The sequence below is a fragment of the Sparus aurata genome, chromosome 20 (assembly GCF_900880675.1).
Source record: "Sparus aurata chromosome 20, fSpaAur1.1, whole genome shotgun sequence".
Lineage (NCBI taxonomy): Eukaryota > Metazoa > Chordata > Actinopteri > Spariformes > Sparidae > Sparus > Sparus aurata.
Window position 1 is genome coordinate 8,952,681 of NC_044206.1, and position 13,857 is coordinate 8,966,537.

The 13,857-nt window shown below is 41.1% G+C and overlaps 2 protein-coding genes across 2 annotated transcripts; both read left to right on the forward strand.

Moving 5' to 3' along the window:
• Positions 1-1,261: 1,261 nt before the first annotated feature.
• Positions 1,262-5,235, forward strand: irbpl (interphotoreceptor retinoid-binding protein like). The gene is given in 2 exon segments (XM_030401494.1): positions 1,262-2,829; positions 2,831-5,235. Coding segments are annotated over 2 exon segments (2,781 nt in total). The 5' UTR covers positions 1,262-1,290; the 3' UTR covers positions 4,073-5,235.
• Positions 5,236-5,692: 457 nt separating this feature from the next.
• On the forward strand, positions 5,693-9,526 carry rbp3 (retinol binding protein 3). Its single transcript, XM_030401495.1, has 4 exons — positions 5,693-6,986; positions 7,429-7,619; positions 7,974-8,116; positions 8,572-9,526. The coding sequence occupies exons 1-4, from the start codon at positions 5,793-5,795 to the stop codon at positions 8,895-8,897; spliced, it is 1,854 nt and encodes a 617-aa protein (XP_030257355.1). The 5' UTR covers positions 5,693-5,792; the 3' UTR covers positions 8,898-9,526.
• Positions 9,527-13,857: the final 4,331 nt, after the last annotated feature.

Genomic DNA, 13,857 nt, shown 5'->3' on the forward strand with positions numbered 1-13,857 from the left:
CATTCATACAGCTCAAAATCACCTAAAATGTATGATTTTATATAATTGTACATCTCCTCGTGTAATATTTCAAGCAAGTTAGAAGTTCAGGGAATATTAAAATCCAAACCATTGCTGTAGCCTGTTCTTATATTTGATACACAAGTCTTAAGTGGTGTACCGGTAAGTGGCAAAGCAGATTATATTATGTAAGGCATAAGGCGGTATTAATGGTTAAGACGTTAAGATTAGCTGAGCACTGTCCGGCATTTGGATGGAGATCACGTCTGGCTGCATAATTCTGAACTGCGAAACTGTCTGGATCACGGTCTAAGAGGGTCCTGAGTTAAAGTCCTTATCGATGTCAGGGTCAAGCTCCACGTACAGATCAAACACGTTGTTCCTCGACTGAATGAAACTATATGCATTTTTGTTAAAAAAAAATTTAAGAAAAAACTAAAAACTCAGCACAGAAATGCAATACTGTGAGAAATACCAAGGCAGGGAAAAAAAGCAAAGAGAGCAAATACTTAAGCATTCAATCCAGATAAAGATTTTCCAATCAACCTTTTGTTTCTATATCCAGTGTTAGTGTTGTTTCATCCAATTCTGATCCTGCATGTGTTTTAAGAAGGCTTTGCCACGTGTCCACAAACTGTGTAATCATGTCACCAGTGGAGCGACCCAGACATGACCCTTAAAGATTACCAACCGCAAAAAAACACACCACCATAAGCTTTTATAACAGACAAGGGAGAGAGAGAGTGAGGGAGAAGGAGCGTGAGAGTTTCAGATCAGGCTTTCACTTCAATCACATCCTGAATCACCTGTCCTGTGAACCAGTTTATCTAAAAGAAATGCTGAGAGGGTTTTAGTTTAAATAGAATAGCATGTGGTGAATGATAAAAATGTTTTTTAAAAAAGCTGATTGAAACAGAAATAAGACAACGATAATCAAATGTTAAATTTCGTCAAGTTTGTTAAGCCCCTTGGACAAAAACAAAGCAACTGCTTAAGAGTCCAATAAAAGTAAGAAACCAAACATGCATTGCATAGGAAAAGGTAAGAAACTGCACAGGCTCCCATTTGCCATTTTTTATTTTGTCTGTTACTGTCTGCTAGCTGAAGCACCACAGATAATGCGATTAAAGATTTATTGGGACAAAAGCCTCTTATGTTGATGTTGTTGTCCAAAAATGCCCCAGCAATGACAGTGTTCCCTCCTACAAAAACTATCATCCCTCAACGCAGACACATGAACTACTACAGCCCAGTGAAAGAGAAGACGGAGGGAATCTCATTCCATCAGGGATGATGAAGACATTTGCGATGGCGCAACGCTCACCACCACTACTGTTGACACTTCTTCTATGTACTCTATCTGTCAACTCATCATTCCAGCCTGCCCTGGTGTTAGAAATGGCACAAATTCTTTTGGAAAACTACTGCTTCCCTGAGAACCTGGTTGGGATGCAGGAGGCCATCCAACAAGCCATAAACAGCGGAGAAATCCTGCAGATTTCAGACAAGAAGACCCTGGCAGCTGTGCTCACAGTCGGAGTACAAGGGGCACTGAATGATCCCCGGTTGACTGTGTCATACGAGCCAAATTTTACCCCAGTGGTGCCACAGATGCTGCCGTCTCTCCCAATAGAGCAGCTGATCTGGCTGGTGAGAAACTCTGTCAAGCTGGATATACTCAACAACAACGTTGGATATTTGCGGATTGATCGGATAATTGGGGAGGAGACAGCAGCAAAGCTTGGCTCTCTGCTGAGGGACAACATCTGGGATAAAGTTGCCCAAACATCCTCACTCATCTTGGACCTGAGGTATAGCACAGCTGGAGAATTATCTGGAGTTCCTTTTATAATCTCCTATTTCTCAGACTCGGAGTCCCTCATTCACATTGACACTGTGTATGACAGGCCCTCAAATACAACCAGGGAGCTATGGACCATGCCATCAATAACAGGGGAAAAGTATGGAAAGAAGAAAGATTTGATTATTTTGACCAGTAAGCGTACCGTTGGTGCGGCTGAGGCAGTAGCATACACATTAAAAAATCTAAAGAGGGCCATCATCGTTGGAGAAAGGTCTGCCGGTGGGTCAGTTAAAGTCCAAAAGATAAGAATCGCTCAGTCTGAGTTCTACATAACAGTTCCTGTCGCAAGGTCAGTTAGCCCAATCACAGGTCAGAGCTGGGAAGTGAATGGTGTTTCCCCAATGGTCAATGTCATTGCCAAGGAAGCTGTCGCGAAAGCCAAGTCCCTTCTAGTTGTAAGGAGTACCATTCCGAAAGTTATACAGAGTATCTCTGACATCATCAAGAGGTATTATGCTTTCACTGACAGAATTCCAGCTCTTCTTCAACTCCTTCAATCTACAGACTTATTTTCTGTCGTATCTGAGGAGGATCTGGCAGTCAGACTTAACCATGATCTGCAGACTGTGTCGGAAGATCCACGACTTATCGTCAAATACATGCAAGACGATGCTGCCACAGGAGAGGAGGATCTTTACAACATTCAAGATGATATGAAATTATTAAGAGAGTTGGTTGATACAACGTTTAAAGTGGAAATTCTCCCACACAATACGGGCTACCTGCGCTTTGATAAGTTTGTCAAGTTGTCTGCAGAGGCTAAACTAGAAGAGCTGATGGCTAATATGGTATGGGAACCCCTCAAAGACACTAATAACCTGATTATTGATCTACGATATAACACTGGTGGATCCTCCACATCTCTAGCCCTCATACTGTCCTATCTGCAGGACCCTTCCCAGAAGCATCACTTTTTCACAATATATGACAGTTTTCAGAACATAACGACAGAATATAATTCTCTACCCCGGAATCACAGGCCCATCCTATGGCTCCAAACGTGGAGTTTATGTGTTGACCAGCTACTACACAGCAAGCGTTGGCGAAGAATTTGCATACCTTGTGCAGTCCTTACATTGTGGCACAGTCATAGGGGAAATTACATCTGGCACCTTGATGCACTCAAAGACGTTTCAAATTGAGGGAACAGATATTGCCATCATTGTCCCTTTCATCAACTTTTTGGACAACAATGGTGAATTCTGGCTGGGAGGTGGTGTGGTCCCTGATGCTATTGTGCTAGCCGAAGACGCTGTGGAGCATGCTCACGAGATTGCAGATTTCCACCAAGGGATCAAGTCCCTTATAGAGGGAACTGGGGAACTGTTGGAAAAACACTATGCAATCCATGATGTTGCAATAGAGGTCAGCAAGGTACTGGTGAGGAAATGGGCTGAGGGGTTATACAGGTCGGTGGTTGACTTTGAATCTTTGGCATCTCAGTTAACGGCAGACCTGCAAGAGACTGCAGATGATCACCGCCTCCATGTCTTTCACTGTGATGTTGAGCCTGAGTCACTTCATGATGTCCCAAAGATCCCTACCACTGAAGAAGTTGGATATATGATTGACGCTTTGTTCAAAATTGAGCTTCTGTCAGGTAATGTTGGCTATCTAAGGTTTGACATGATGGCAGATATAGAGGTGGTAAAGGCCACTGGACCTCAGTTGTTAAAATTAGTGTGGAGCAAGATAGTCAACACAGATGCTCTCATAATTGACATGAGGTACAACACCGGTGGATATTCAACAGCAATTCCCCTCTTGTGCACCTATTTTTTCAATGCTGAACCTTTGCGGCATCTTTACACTGTCTTCGACCGCACTACAAACACCATGACAGAGGTCATGACATTACCTCAGGTTATTGGTCAAAGGTATGGGTCCTCCAAAGACGTCTACATCCTCACCAGTCATATGACAGGGTCAGCAGCTGAAGTGTTTACTCGCACTATGAAGGACTTGAAAAGGGCCACAATCATTGGTGAACCAACGATCGGAGGGTCTTTATCAAGTGGAACCTATCAGATCAGGGACAGTGTCCTGTACGCTTCTATCCCTAACCAGGTTGTGTTGAGTGCAATCACTGGGAAAATGTGGAGTGTCTCAGGGGTTGAGCCTCATGTTATTGCCCAGGCTACTGGCGCTCTTCCTGTAGCACAGAGAATTATTGCAGCAAGGCTGTTGAAGAAAGAGCAAGGAAAATAACTCCTTGTGTTGGTATTCTTATTTCCTTTGAAAACTATGTTCTTTTGTCGATTTGTCTTGTGTTTAGCCACCAGTTCAATGTCAAAGTCCACTATCTTTGTGTGGCCTAGTATGTTGGATATGAACTAGTCATATGGTCCACTTACCACAGCTACAGTACAGTTATAAAATAACCTTATCCTGTGATGAAATGTTATAGTTGGGTGATGTTTTTAATAATGAATTCAACTTAATTCAAGGCATTTATGTATCATAGAGCTTTCCTATAATTCCGAGGTCATATTGTATAACAGAGGTGTCATCACACGCATTTAATTTAACTGGTTTTGGTTTCAAGCTGCTTCAAGTGGCCTTTTCACAAAAATATAGTGATGGGAGAAATGAATCTTTGTAAACCCATTTGACATTTAAAGTATCTCCAAGCTCTATCCCCTATGAAATTTACATTTACCTTTAAGGTTTTCATCTGATGCCTTCATTCAGAGAGACATATACTAAATGGGTATGGAACAATGTATATCTCATCACAAAAGGAAACTAATTTGCTTTTGATAGGGTCAAATCTCAAATCAACTTATCTACTTTCGTATCAAAACCAGTAAAGAGGGTGCCATTTAAGTGTGAACAGTGATTTTTGTGAATAAAACAACTTCCAATTTAAAATAATTCACCAAAATTATGTTGCTTAAAGTAGATTATATTGCACTCCTTTAATCTAAATGATGACATTATACCTCTAACCCCACCACAGCTGTATATTTTCATTGATATTATGTACAGTTGCCTTTTACTCTTCTGTTTCAATATTACAGTATGCATTATTTCCTTTCATTTTAAATGCCACATATTATAAGGTAGATATTCTGTTTACCAAATTATTTGATCATTATGTTAATGTATAGTATGGTGACTGGTGATTTAATATGTTATTTAGAAAAAATTGTATTACTTTGCCATAATTCTTACTGTTTTTTTTTTTCTTCTGAATTCTTTAATGACATTTCATTCAAATGTTCTGTTTACTAACTACAAAACCACCAGCAGAGGGAGCAAGTACCAAACCAATCTTAACTGACTCTCACTTCAACACCACCTCAGAGAGGAGGCCACCACCACCAACTGAACAAATGCCAATAAATGTGCAACATTTATGAAACAATAAAGAATTCAGTGGGTCTGATTGTTGATTTACGGGCACATTTCCTTGGTAAGGAAAACATCAGCTTTGATTTTTGCGTGAATTACTGTATATGCTTATCATGAGTTTTCAACATTTTCTTGTGATTTCAGTGACCCCCAGTTACAAATACTGACACCAATGGGCTTAAAGTGAACAGTGACTAAACCTAGCAAGATGAACATTTTTGACACCCTTAATCCATTTCTAGATATTTGTCGGTTACAAAGCTCACGTTATTTGACACAGGTAACTTTAAATAAATGAGTGTTCAAAATACTTTGTATATATTTAAGACTACCATCTTTGGCAACACCCCCTTGTTACTACACCTACTTGGCAAGGTTGTTATTGTCTTACAGAAGTGCTCAGGATAATGCGATTAGAGATTTATTATGGGCCTAATCCTCTTATGAGTGTGTTAACAGGATCCTTGCAGCCAAAACAGTGCCATTTGACAAAGAACCTCTCTGGAGAAGGAGGTTCGGCTGAACAGCCTCCACTTTCCATCAACTCACTTTTTGACTAACTAAACTTACAAACATGGCAAAGGCTCTCTTCCTGGTGGCTTCTCTGCTCGTTTTGGGAAATGTTTCCTTTATCCATGCCTCTTTTTCCCCAACCCTAATTGTAGATTTGGCAAAAATTGTCATGAACAATTACTGCTCACCAGAGAAGCTGGTGGGGATGAAGGAGGCAATCGAAGCAGCGGGCAGCAACACAGAGGTTCTCAACATCCCAGACGGTGATTCCCTGGCTAATGTCCTCAGTTCTGGAGTCCAGACCACCGTCAGCGACCCACGCCTGATGGTCTCCTTTGAGCCAAACTACGTCCCTGTGGTTCCCCCACAGATGCCTCCCTTGCCGCCAGAGCAGCTCATTGCTGTCCTCCAGACCTCAATTAAGCTCGACATCCTGGAGGGCAACATTGGCTACCTGAGGATCGATCACATTCTTGGGGAGGAGGTCGCTGACAAGGTTGGCCCTTTGCTCCTAGACTTGGTCTGGAATAAAATCCTGCCAACCTCAGCTCTCATCTTTGACTTGCGCTACACAGGCAGCGGGGACATCTCAGGGATCCCATACATTGTGTCTTACTTCACTCAAGCCGAGCCTCAGCTTCACATTGATAGTGTGTATGATCGACCCTCCAACACCACCACTAAGTTGTTTTCTATGGACACACTGCTGGGGGAAAGATATGGCGTCACCAAACCCCTCATTATCCTCACCAGCAAGAACACCAAAGGCATTGCCGAGGACGTTGCCTATTGCCTCCAGAACCTAAAGAGGGCCACCATTGTGGGTGAGAAGACTGCCGGGGGCTCTGTGAAAATCGAAAAATTCAAGGTGGGCGACACTGACTTCTACGTTACGGTGCCAACTGCAAAGTCCATCAACCCAATCACGGGCTCCTCCTGGGAGGTTACAGGTGTGACTCCTGATGTGGAGGTCAACGCTGAGGATGCCCTCGCTACCGCAATCAAAATCGTCAACCTCCGTGCCGAGGTTCCAGCCGTCATTGAGGGAGCAGCCACCCTGATCGCTGACAACTACGCCTTTGAAAATATCGGGGCTGATGTTGCAGAGAAGTTGAAAGGGCTCCTAGCAAACGGCGAGTACAACATGATTGTCTCCAGGGAGAGTCTAGAAGCGAAGTTGTCCACTGACCTGAAGACCCTGTCTGGGGACAAGAGCCTGAAGACTACCAGGAACACCCCAGCCCTGCCACCCATGGTGAGACCCATGAACATGAGATTATTGATTTTTGCCTTTGAAAGTATATTTAATTGTCGCTTTTAAATATTCATATACAGCTAAATTTCCTTTTAGCTTTCAAAAGTTTGGATTTAGAATTTTTTCACTGACAGAGCTCGAAATTCTCTAGATGTTTGCATTAGTATTGGTTACTGTAATGTGATTAGGTGGAGTGGATGAACAGTATATTGTCAAATGCTTTTTATGCTTTTATAATCAGAATAAAACAGGATTTGGCAGTGTACTAGATAAAATGTTTAGTATACAGTGGGTATACTGTAATATGAGAAATCTGTAATATGTGGCAAATTTAGATATCAACAATTGCTGAAAAAAATAATTTTATTGATTATATTAAGTGAGAGACATTGGTCATGCTTATATTATAAATGCTGAGTTGTTGCATGTTCTTCTCCCACAGGATTATACTCCAGAGATGTACATTGAGCTGATCAAAGTCTCCTTCCACACTGACATATTCGAGAACAACATCGGTTACCTGCGCTTTGACATGTTCGGAGACTTCGAGGAGGTCAAGGCCATCGCCCAGATTATTGTTGAGCATGTCTGGAACAAAGTTATCAACACTGACGCTATGATCATTGACCTTAGGTGGGTAATCCTGCTCACGGAGTGAGTTGAAGCTTTTTTTAAAAATGCACAAGTCCATTTAGGAGAAAACATTAAATCAACCGCTAAAGCTGCTGAAGCTCATCAGTCCATGTTTACTTACTCAGCCTTAGTATAGCGCTGCTTTTTAGGATGTATGTATTTGTAGTCTATAGATCATTTTTAAATATGTACCACATACAGATCAAATTAACTAAGTCTTGGAGAAAATGGTGAATCTAATTGCTGATCAGTTGTTCAATAAAATTATTTATCATATTACTGCATTTGTGCAAGATGCTAACACCTTTCTCAGGATCTAACATTTCACGACTGTTGTGCAACTGTTTTTTGCAGGAACAACGTTGGTGGCCCAACAACAGCCATCTCTGGCTTCTGCTCTTACTTCTTTGATAACAAAAGGCAGATTGTGCTGGACAAGCTGTACGACAGACCATCCGGCACCACCACAGAGCTCCGGACCCTGCCTGAGCTCACCGGTAATAAAGAAAAAAATCATTTTTACTTAAATGATTGCATGGAGTGCCCTAGATTCCTGTTACAAACAGAGTTAGCAGCTAGCTGGTGAACATAGTGTAGCATTTAGCAGCTATGGAGCCCGATAATTCCTGAAGGATTTGGTATAGACAAAACACAGAGCTAAAAGTAAAGTTGTACTGACCAGAGGCATGACTCCAGATGAATGCTAACAATGCTCTGTACCTGCCGAAGTATACAAATTAGAAACAATTTGCTAACAAGATTGTCATATCATTTTAAAACATGATCATAGTCATGTTTACAGTAAGTTTCCTCTGTCCCCAAATGGTCAAAAATCAGCTGCTTACACCATTATGTTTCACTTGCTTCAATCCAACATGGATCCTTTCATGATGCATCCATAACTTCTCTGCCTCATTAACTGTGTTCTGTCTACTTTTATCCTCTTCATCAGGCGAAAGGTACGGCGCCAAGAAGAGCCTCATCATCCTGACCAGCAAAGCAACTGCCGGTGCAGCAGAGGAGTTCGTTTACATCATGAGGAACCTCGGCCGCGCCATGATCGTGGGAGAGACCACCAACGGGTCCTCCCACCCACCCAAGAATTTCCGTGTTGGCGAGACCGACATCTTCCTCAGCATCCCCACTGTCCACTCCGACACTACCTTCGGGCCAGGGTGGGAAGGAGCTGGCATTGCCCCTCACATACCCGTCCCAGCAGATGATGCCCTTGAGTATGCCAAGACCGTCTTAAACAAGCACTTTGCAGGTCAGAAGTAAATCACGACCTGAACAAAGCTGGATAGGGGGGTTTCAACACTTTTGCTTTGGCAGCCAAATGGTTTCAAGATTTAGAATCTAGACATGTTTAAGAAGTGAGGAATGTAGATTAAGTCCACAGTAAGTGTAACCTGTTATTCATCACCTCAAAACTAAGCCTTTTAGCCTTTCATAATGTAGAGAAACGTTCCAACAATAGGATTTACCTCCAGGTTTTATTTGTGTTGAATGTTACTCTGGCTGCTAAAGGTTTTGAGAATGAGTGGCCCTCGGGAGCCAATTCTCTTATGAAGTGGTCATGAAGAAGTCTGTGTCAAAGATCAGTTGTCATAACATCATCAAAGCAGCTTTCAAAAATGTAATTTTTAAGAAGTCACATGCAAAAGAAAGTAAGTAAACACACATAAAAAGGGTTTCAAACTAAGTTTGCGATTCATGTATTGTTTTGGATATTTGGAATTGGGACCTCTGTGAAGTAATTCACTTATTGCTGTTGCCAGAAAACCAACAAGTGATGCCCTCATTGTGTTTGGGGAATACTGTATGTCCATTATGCCATGTGGGCCTGCTTTGGTTGTATCAATGACAGTGGTGAGACACAATAAAAAAGACAACTGAAATATGAAAAAGTGTGTTTTGGTCATGTTTTACATTAGTCAAGGAGGCAACAAAGAGAGGAAAACAAAGGTTTACCATACAACAGTGCTTTTCTTAATTTATCTGTCCTATAACTGACATTTATAATGCCATTAACCAATTGATGGAGAGAGAACAAAACACTTCGTCTACATCTATGCTACAATAGACAAGACACGTTTTGGTACCCAAAGGATTGTCCAGCAACTGAGGAGCTGAACTGAAACTGTATGTACTTTCTGCATAATGGGGGCTGTTGTCAAACTATGTCAGTTACAGTACAATGGTGAATATTTTGCTTTGCTTAAGGCCCATCATGTCAAGGACTGCAGGAACAAGTTAGTCTTTGACTGTGACAGTTTTTGGTGGTTTCAGTTGCTTAGATCCTGAGTTAAAGCAACATGTTGATCAGAACAAAAGTTAGTCTTGAATAATTTTGATCCCATATTTTAGGGGCTAGACATGTTGTCTTAATAAAAACTACAAAAGTACTAAACTAAAACAACATTAAAGCCAAGTTTTCATTGATGTGCATAGTGGACACCACAATGGTAACAGACAGTGTCATTTTCTAATTTGAACCTATACATTCTCAAATCTCTCATTATTATCTTAAATGTGAAATAAAGAATATTTTCCCCACTTATCTGATTTTGAAATAAAGTGACACAAACTTTGAGTATCTCTCAAGCTGTCAAACAAATGTGTCATTAATTAATAGACTTGACCCTAATTGTGAAGAGAGATATACTGTCTTGGTTACTGGATAACTTTGATGTGAATCCGCTGAAACCATCATTTTTGTGGTGCAATTCAGAATATGCACCCAGATAGTAAAGTGGGTTAAGTTTCCCTGAAGAATTTGGCCATGTTATTGGAATTTGGTTTTGTTTGGACTTATCCAAAAAACAGACACTGTGGCGAGATAAATCGGAGACTGACTATGAGAGGAATCTGTGAGAATGCACTCAGGAAACCATAAAGACAGGCAAGGACGCTGTATTTTACAGCGGTATGTATGTTTGGCTAGTGTATATAAAAGACACTGTATGTATGAGAGAACGTGAGACAGAATAGCAGGGCTTTGGTAAGTGCTGGACTTTCATTTGTACACCACAAGGATCGGGAGGGATCAGTTAGGTGGGGGGAAAGTCTCCACGCATCAACATGTGTTAAGACTATAAACAGGGGCCAAATGGTTTAGGGGCACAGTGTTTGTGTGTGTGGAAGGGGGTGTGGGGAACTGAAGCTTAACGTTTCACAATGGGATTGATCATAAGAAGAAGTCCGGCTGCTTCTTTTTAGTAATCTGTTTGTATTCTGGTTTGTGTAGAAATGAAAGATTAAAGTTCGGCTATCCAAATATTTCCCAGAAGACTCTGGAGGAACAAACCACAGCAGATGTAGCCGATGGAGCTAGCATTTTTGTTGTTGCTGTTTATTGTTTGTGTACATATCATTAGACCAGATATTGGTGAAAAAATAAAAAAATAAATAATGATTGCATTTTGTAATCTTGTCTCCTGAGGATGTCATTTAAACTGTCCTTTTAAATTAAAACTATTATGTGAACTATTATTGTGAACCACATCATATGTGAATTTTTGACAAATGATTGCAGTCAACACTGATCTCAGTGAAAAATGTATTAGGTTTTCTGTTACTGCTTCAGAATAAAAGCAACCTGGTGTTTCGCTGCTTGAGCACTTTTTATTTTGAAACTATAGCAGTAGGAAATGTCCAGTTTACACAGGCAGAAACTTAAGACAGTTCTGATGCAACTGTGAAGCCCTCCTGCATATGAAGGCAATTTGAATCCTGAGCAGGAATGGTGGACGAACAATTGACAAAAATATATATATATTATATGTTGTAAATTCTGGTTTGTAGTGTCCGAGTGTAATTTCACATAAAACCAACAGTAAGGGCTTGATTTAGTAAAAATCTCAATGGTGTAAGAACTGATAACCTGACAATGTCATAACAAACAGGGCAGCATTATTGCTAGAGTAACTGCTGGCTGTTGCTATGTACTACAACTACAACTCGCTGCCGTTAGCTAGTTAGCTTACTCCTGGAGTCCCGTGCAGTCGTGACTAGGAGTTTGGAGAAGCGAGGATAAATTGGTGTTTACAGCACTAGCACGGGAGCTGTAGACCAGCATGGGTCGGGGCTAGCGGGTCCACATACTAACGTCAGTATCTTTGCAACAATTCATTGACCTCAGAACCGTTATTCAAATTCCAAATTCCAATATAAATAGAGAGCGAATAATAAATAGGGCTTAAAGGTGGCCCAGCAATTTGTTTTTTACCCTGGGGCCCCCTGGCAGGTTAGTCCGGCCATGCTTACAGAGATGATAAGAAAGGTTCAGATAATAAAACATGCAAATAATCAGATGTCCTCTTTGTGTGTCCTTTTTGTGAATGTAGGAGATTTGCAGTGCCTTGTTTAAGTATACTAGTGCAGTGCCCGTAAGAAAAATTTATTCCTATAGAAAAGTGGGAGGTTAAGTAGCTTTTTCATGGATGGCCAAATGAGGCTGTTTTTGAAGGTGGGAAGTCAGGGATATTTAGGTTTGTTGTGAAATCCGATATTCCAGGGTATGATTGGCTGTTTTTGACTATTTTTGATTTTGCCATTATATTTCACCTTAAAAACTATTTACTTGGTGTCATTATTTTCAGCACAACCTCACATGTGTGACTGTACAGTTATTTTTTTATTTTATAAAAAAATATACTCCCACAACTTCCTGTTCCTCAACAACCAAACTTGCTGCTTGGACACTTTCGTGAATAAAGCCAATTTTTACCGTTTCTTCCTGCACCAGACACAAAGCAAACGTTACGGCAATGTTCGCGCAAAAGCGTGGCGGACATTATTTACCCTAAGTCCAGTTTCGGATGTGCCGGTGCGTCCGGTCCATCGCCTAGGGAGGTGGGCCGTGTGGGTTGGCTAGCGGCTAGCAGCTAGCTACACACGTACATCCACAGATACCGATTCCACTTTGTTGTCCACGCGTCTACGGATCTCCTCAGACCCGAACAGACTCGGTCCAGATTCTTTTAGTCTCATTAATACACAACAGACAGTTTAGATGCACCGAACAGAACGGGACCGATCCGCTGGCAAAATCCCGGTCCAGCTCGTGCAGCTGCTGGTACAAATCTGCTTGTTTCTTAAGGTGGGGGGGGGCTCGCGGTGGGCTCTGCAGTGATTTGCTCTGGTGCGCACGTGACTGTGGTGGCTCCGGTGGACAATGGGCCTCATTCACCAATATCTTCTTAAGAATCTTCTTAGATTCTTTCTTAAGTTGTTCTTAAGAGGTTCCTTAAGAAAACCCTACGTCACATTCACCAACTCGTTCGTAAGCCTCAGAATTGTTCGCAGCTGTGTTCTTACATTGATGAATGCCGCAGGAGCAATATATATTGTTTTGCAGGCCTTGGATGGAGAAATGCCACATATAAATAGGGTGGGGGGGTTACTAATTGATGGCATGTTTCCAATTTACTTGATTTATCTTAAATCATTGACACATTTAATTTGTTTTAGAATTTAAATTCTTTGTGAATTACCAAAAATATGAAATAAATAAATAAATAAATGAATAAATATAACAGAATTATCACTGTAATATTGCATTTTATTGAACTACACAAGAGAAGAAAACAACCATGCCAACATTTCGGCACTGAAATGTGCGTAAGAGTACTCCTGAGTGTTTGTAGGATTTGTTCTTGCCTAAGAAAAAATCCTAGATGAGAAAAAATTCATGAATGCCACAATCTTCGTAAAATCTTTGTAAGTGGGACTTAAGAACAAATTTGTTCGTAAGAACGGTTCATGAATACGGCCCAATGCTCACTGAATTGGTAAAGCATTTCTGAAATAATTTATTAACGGTATCATTGCAGTCCAAACAAATGCGACGTTGCACACTTGAGCCACGCAGCAGCCATGTTGAAAGTCTCACGTCAGTCTGATCCTGATCCGCAGAGATATTTGAGGCATACACACACACACACACACACACACACACACACACACACACAGACAGAGATTCCTTGCTTTTATAGAGATGTATCACTCACTTGTGGGATTTTTTTTATCATTTAATATCAAAACATGACTACAAATGCAGTACACACTTCACACAAACACCCGCAACTGATTTTGTCAACAATTCTAGATGCACTTTGAAGTTTTGGGAAGGAAATTTAAATCAGAAGAGGGAGATTTTCATTGACTGAGAGCCCTTCCACACGGAAACGCTCTTTTGTGTAAACGCACATGTTTTGCATCGTTTTGGCCAATCGTC

Excerpts from the sequence above, each read along its gene's own strand:
- rbp3 (XM_030401495.1), top strand. The coding sequence starts at position 5,793 with ATGGCAAAGGCTCTCTTCCTGGTGGCTTCTCTGCTCGTTTTGGGAAAT. Across the intron at positions 7,620-7,973 it reads GCTATGATCATTGACCTTAG|GAACAACGTTGGTGGCCCAA; the intron begins GTGGGTAATCCT and ends TGTTTTTTGCAG. Across the intron at positions 8,117-8,571 it reads GACCCTGCCTGAGCTCACCG|GCGAAAGGTACGGCGCCAAG; the intron begins GTAATAAAGAAA and ends CCTCTTCATCAG.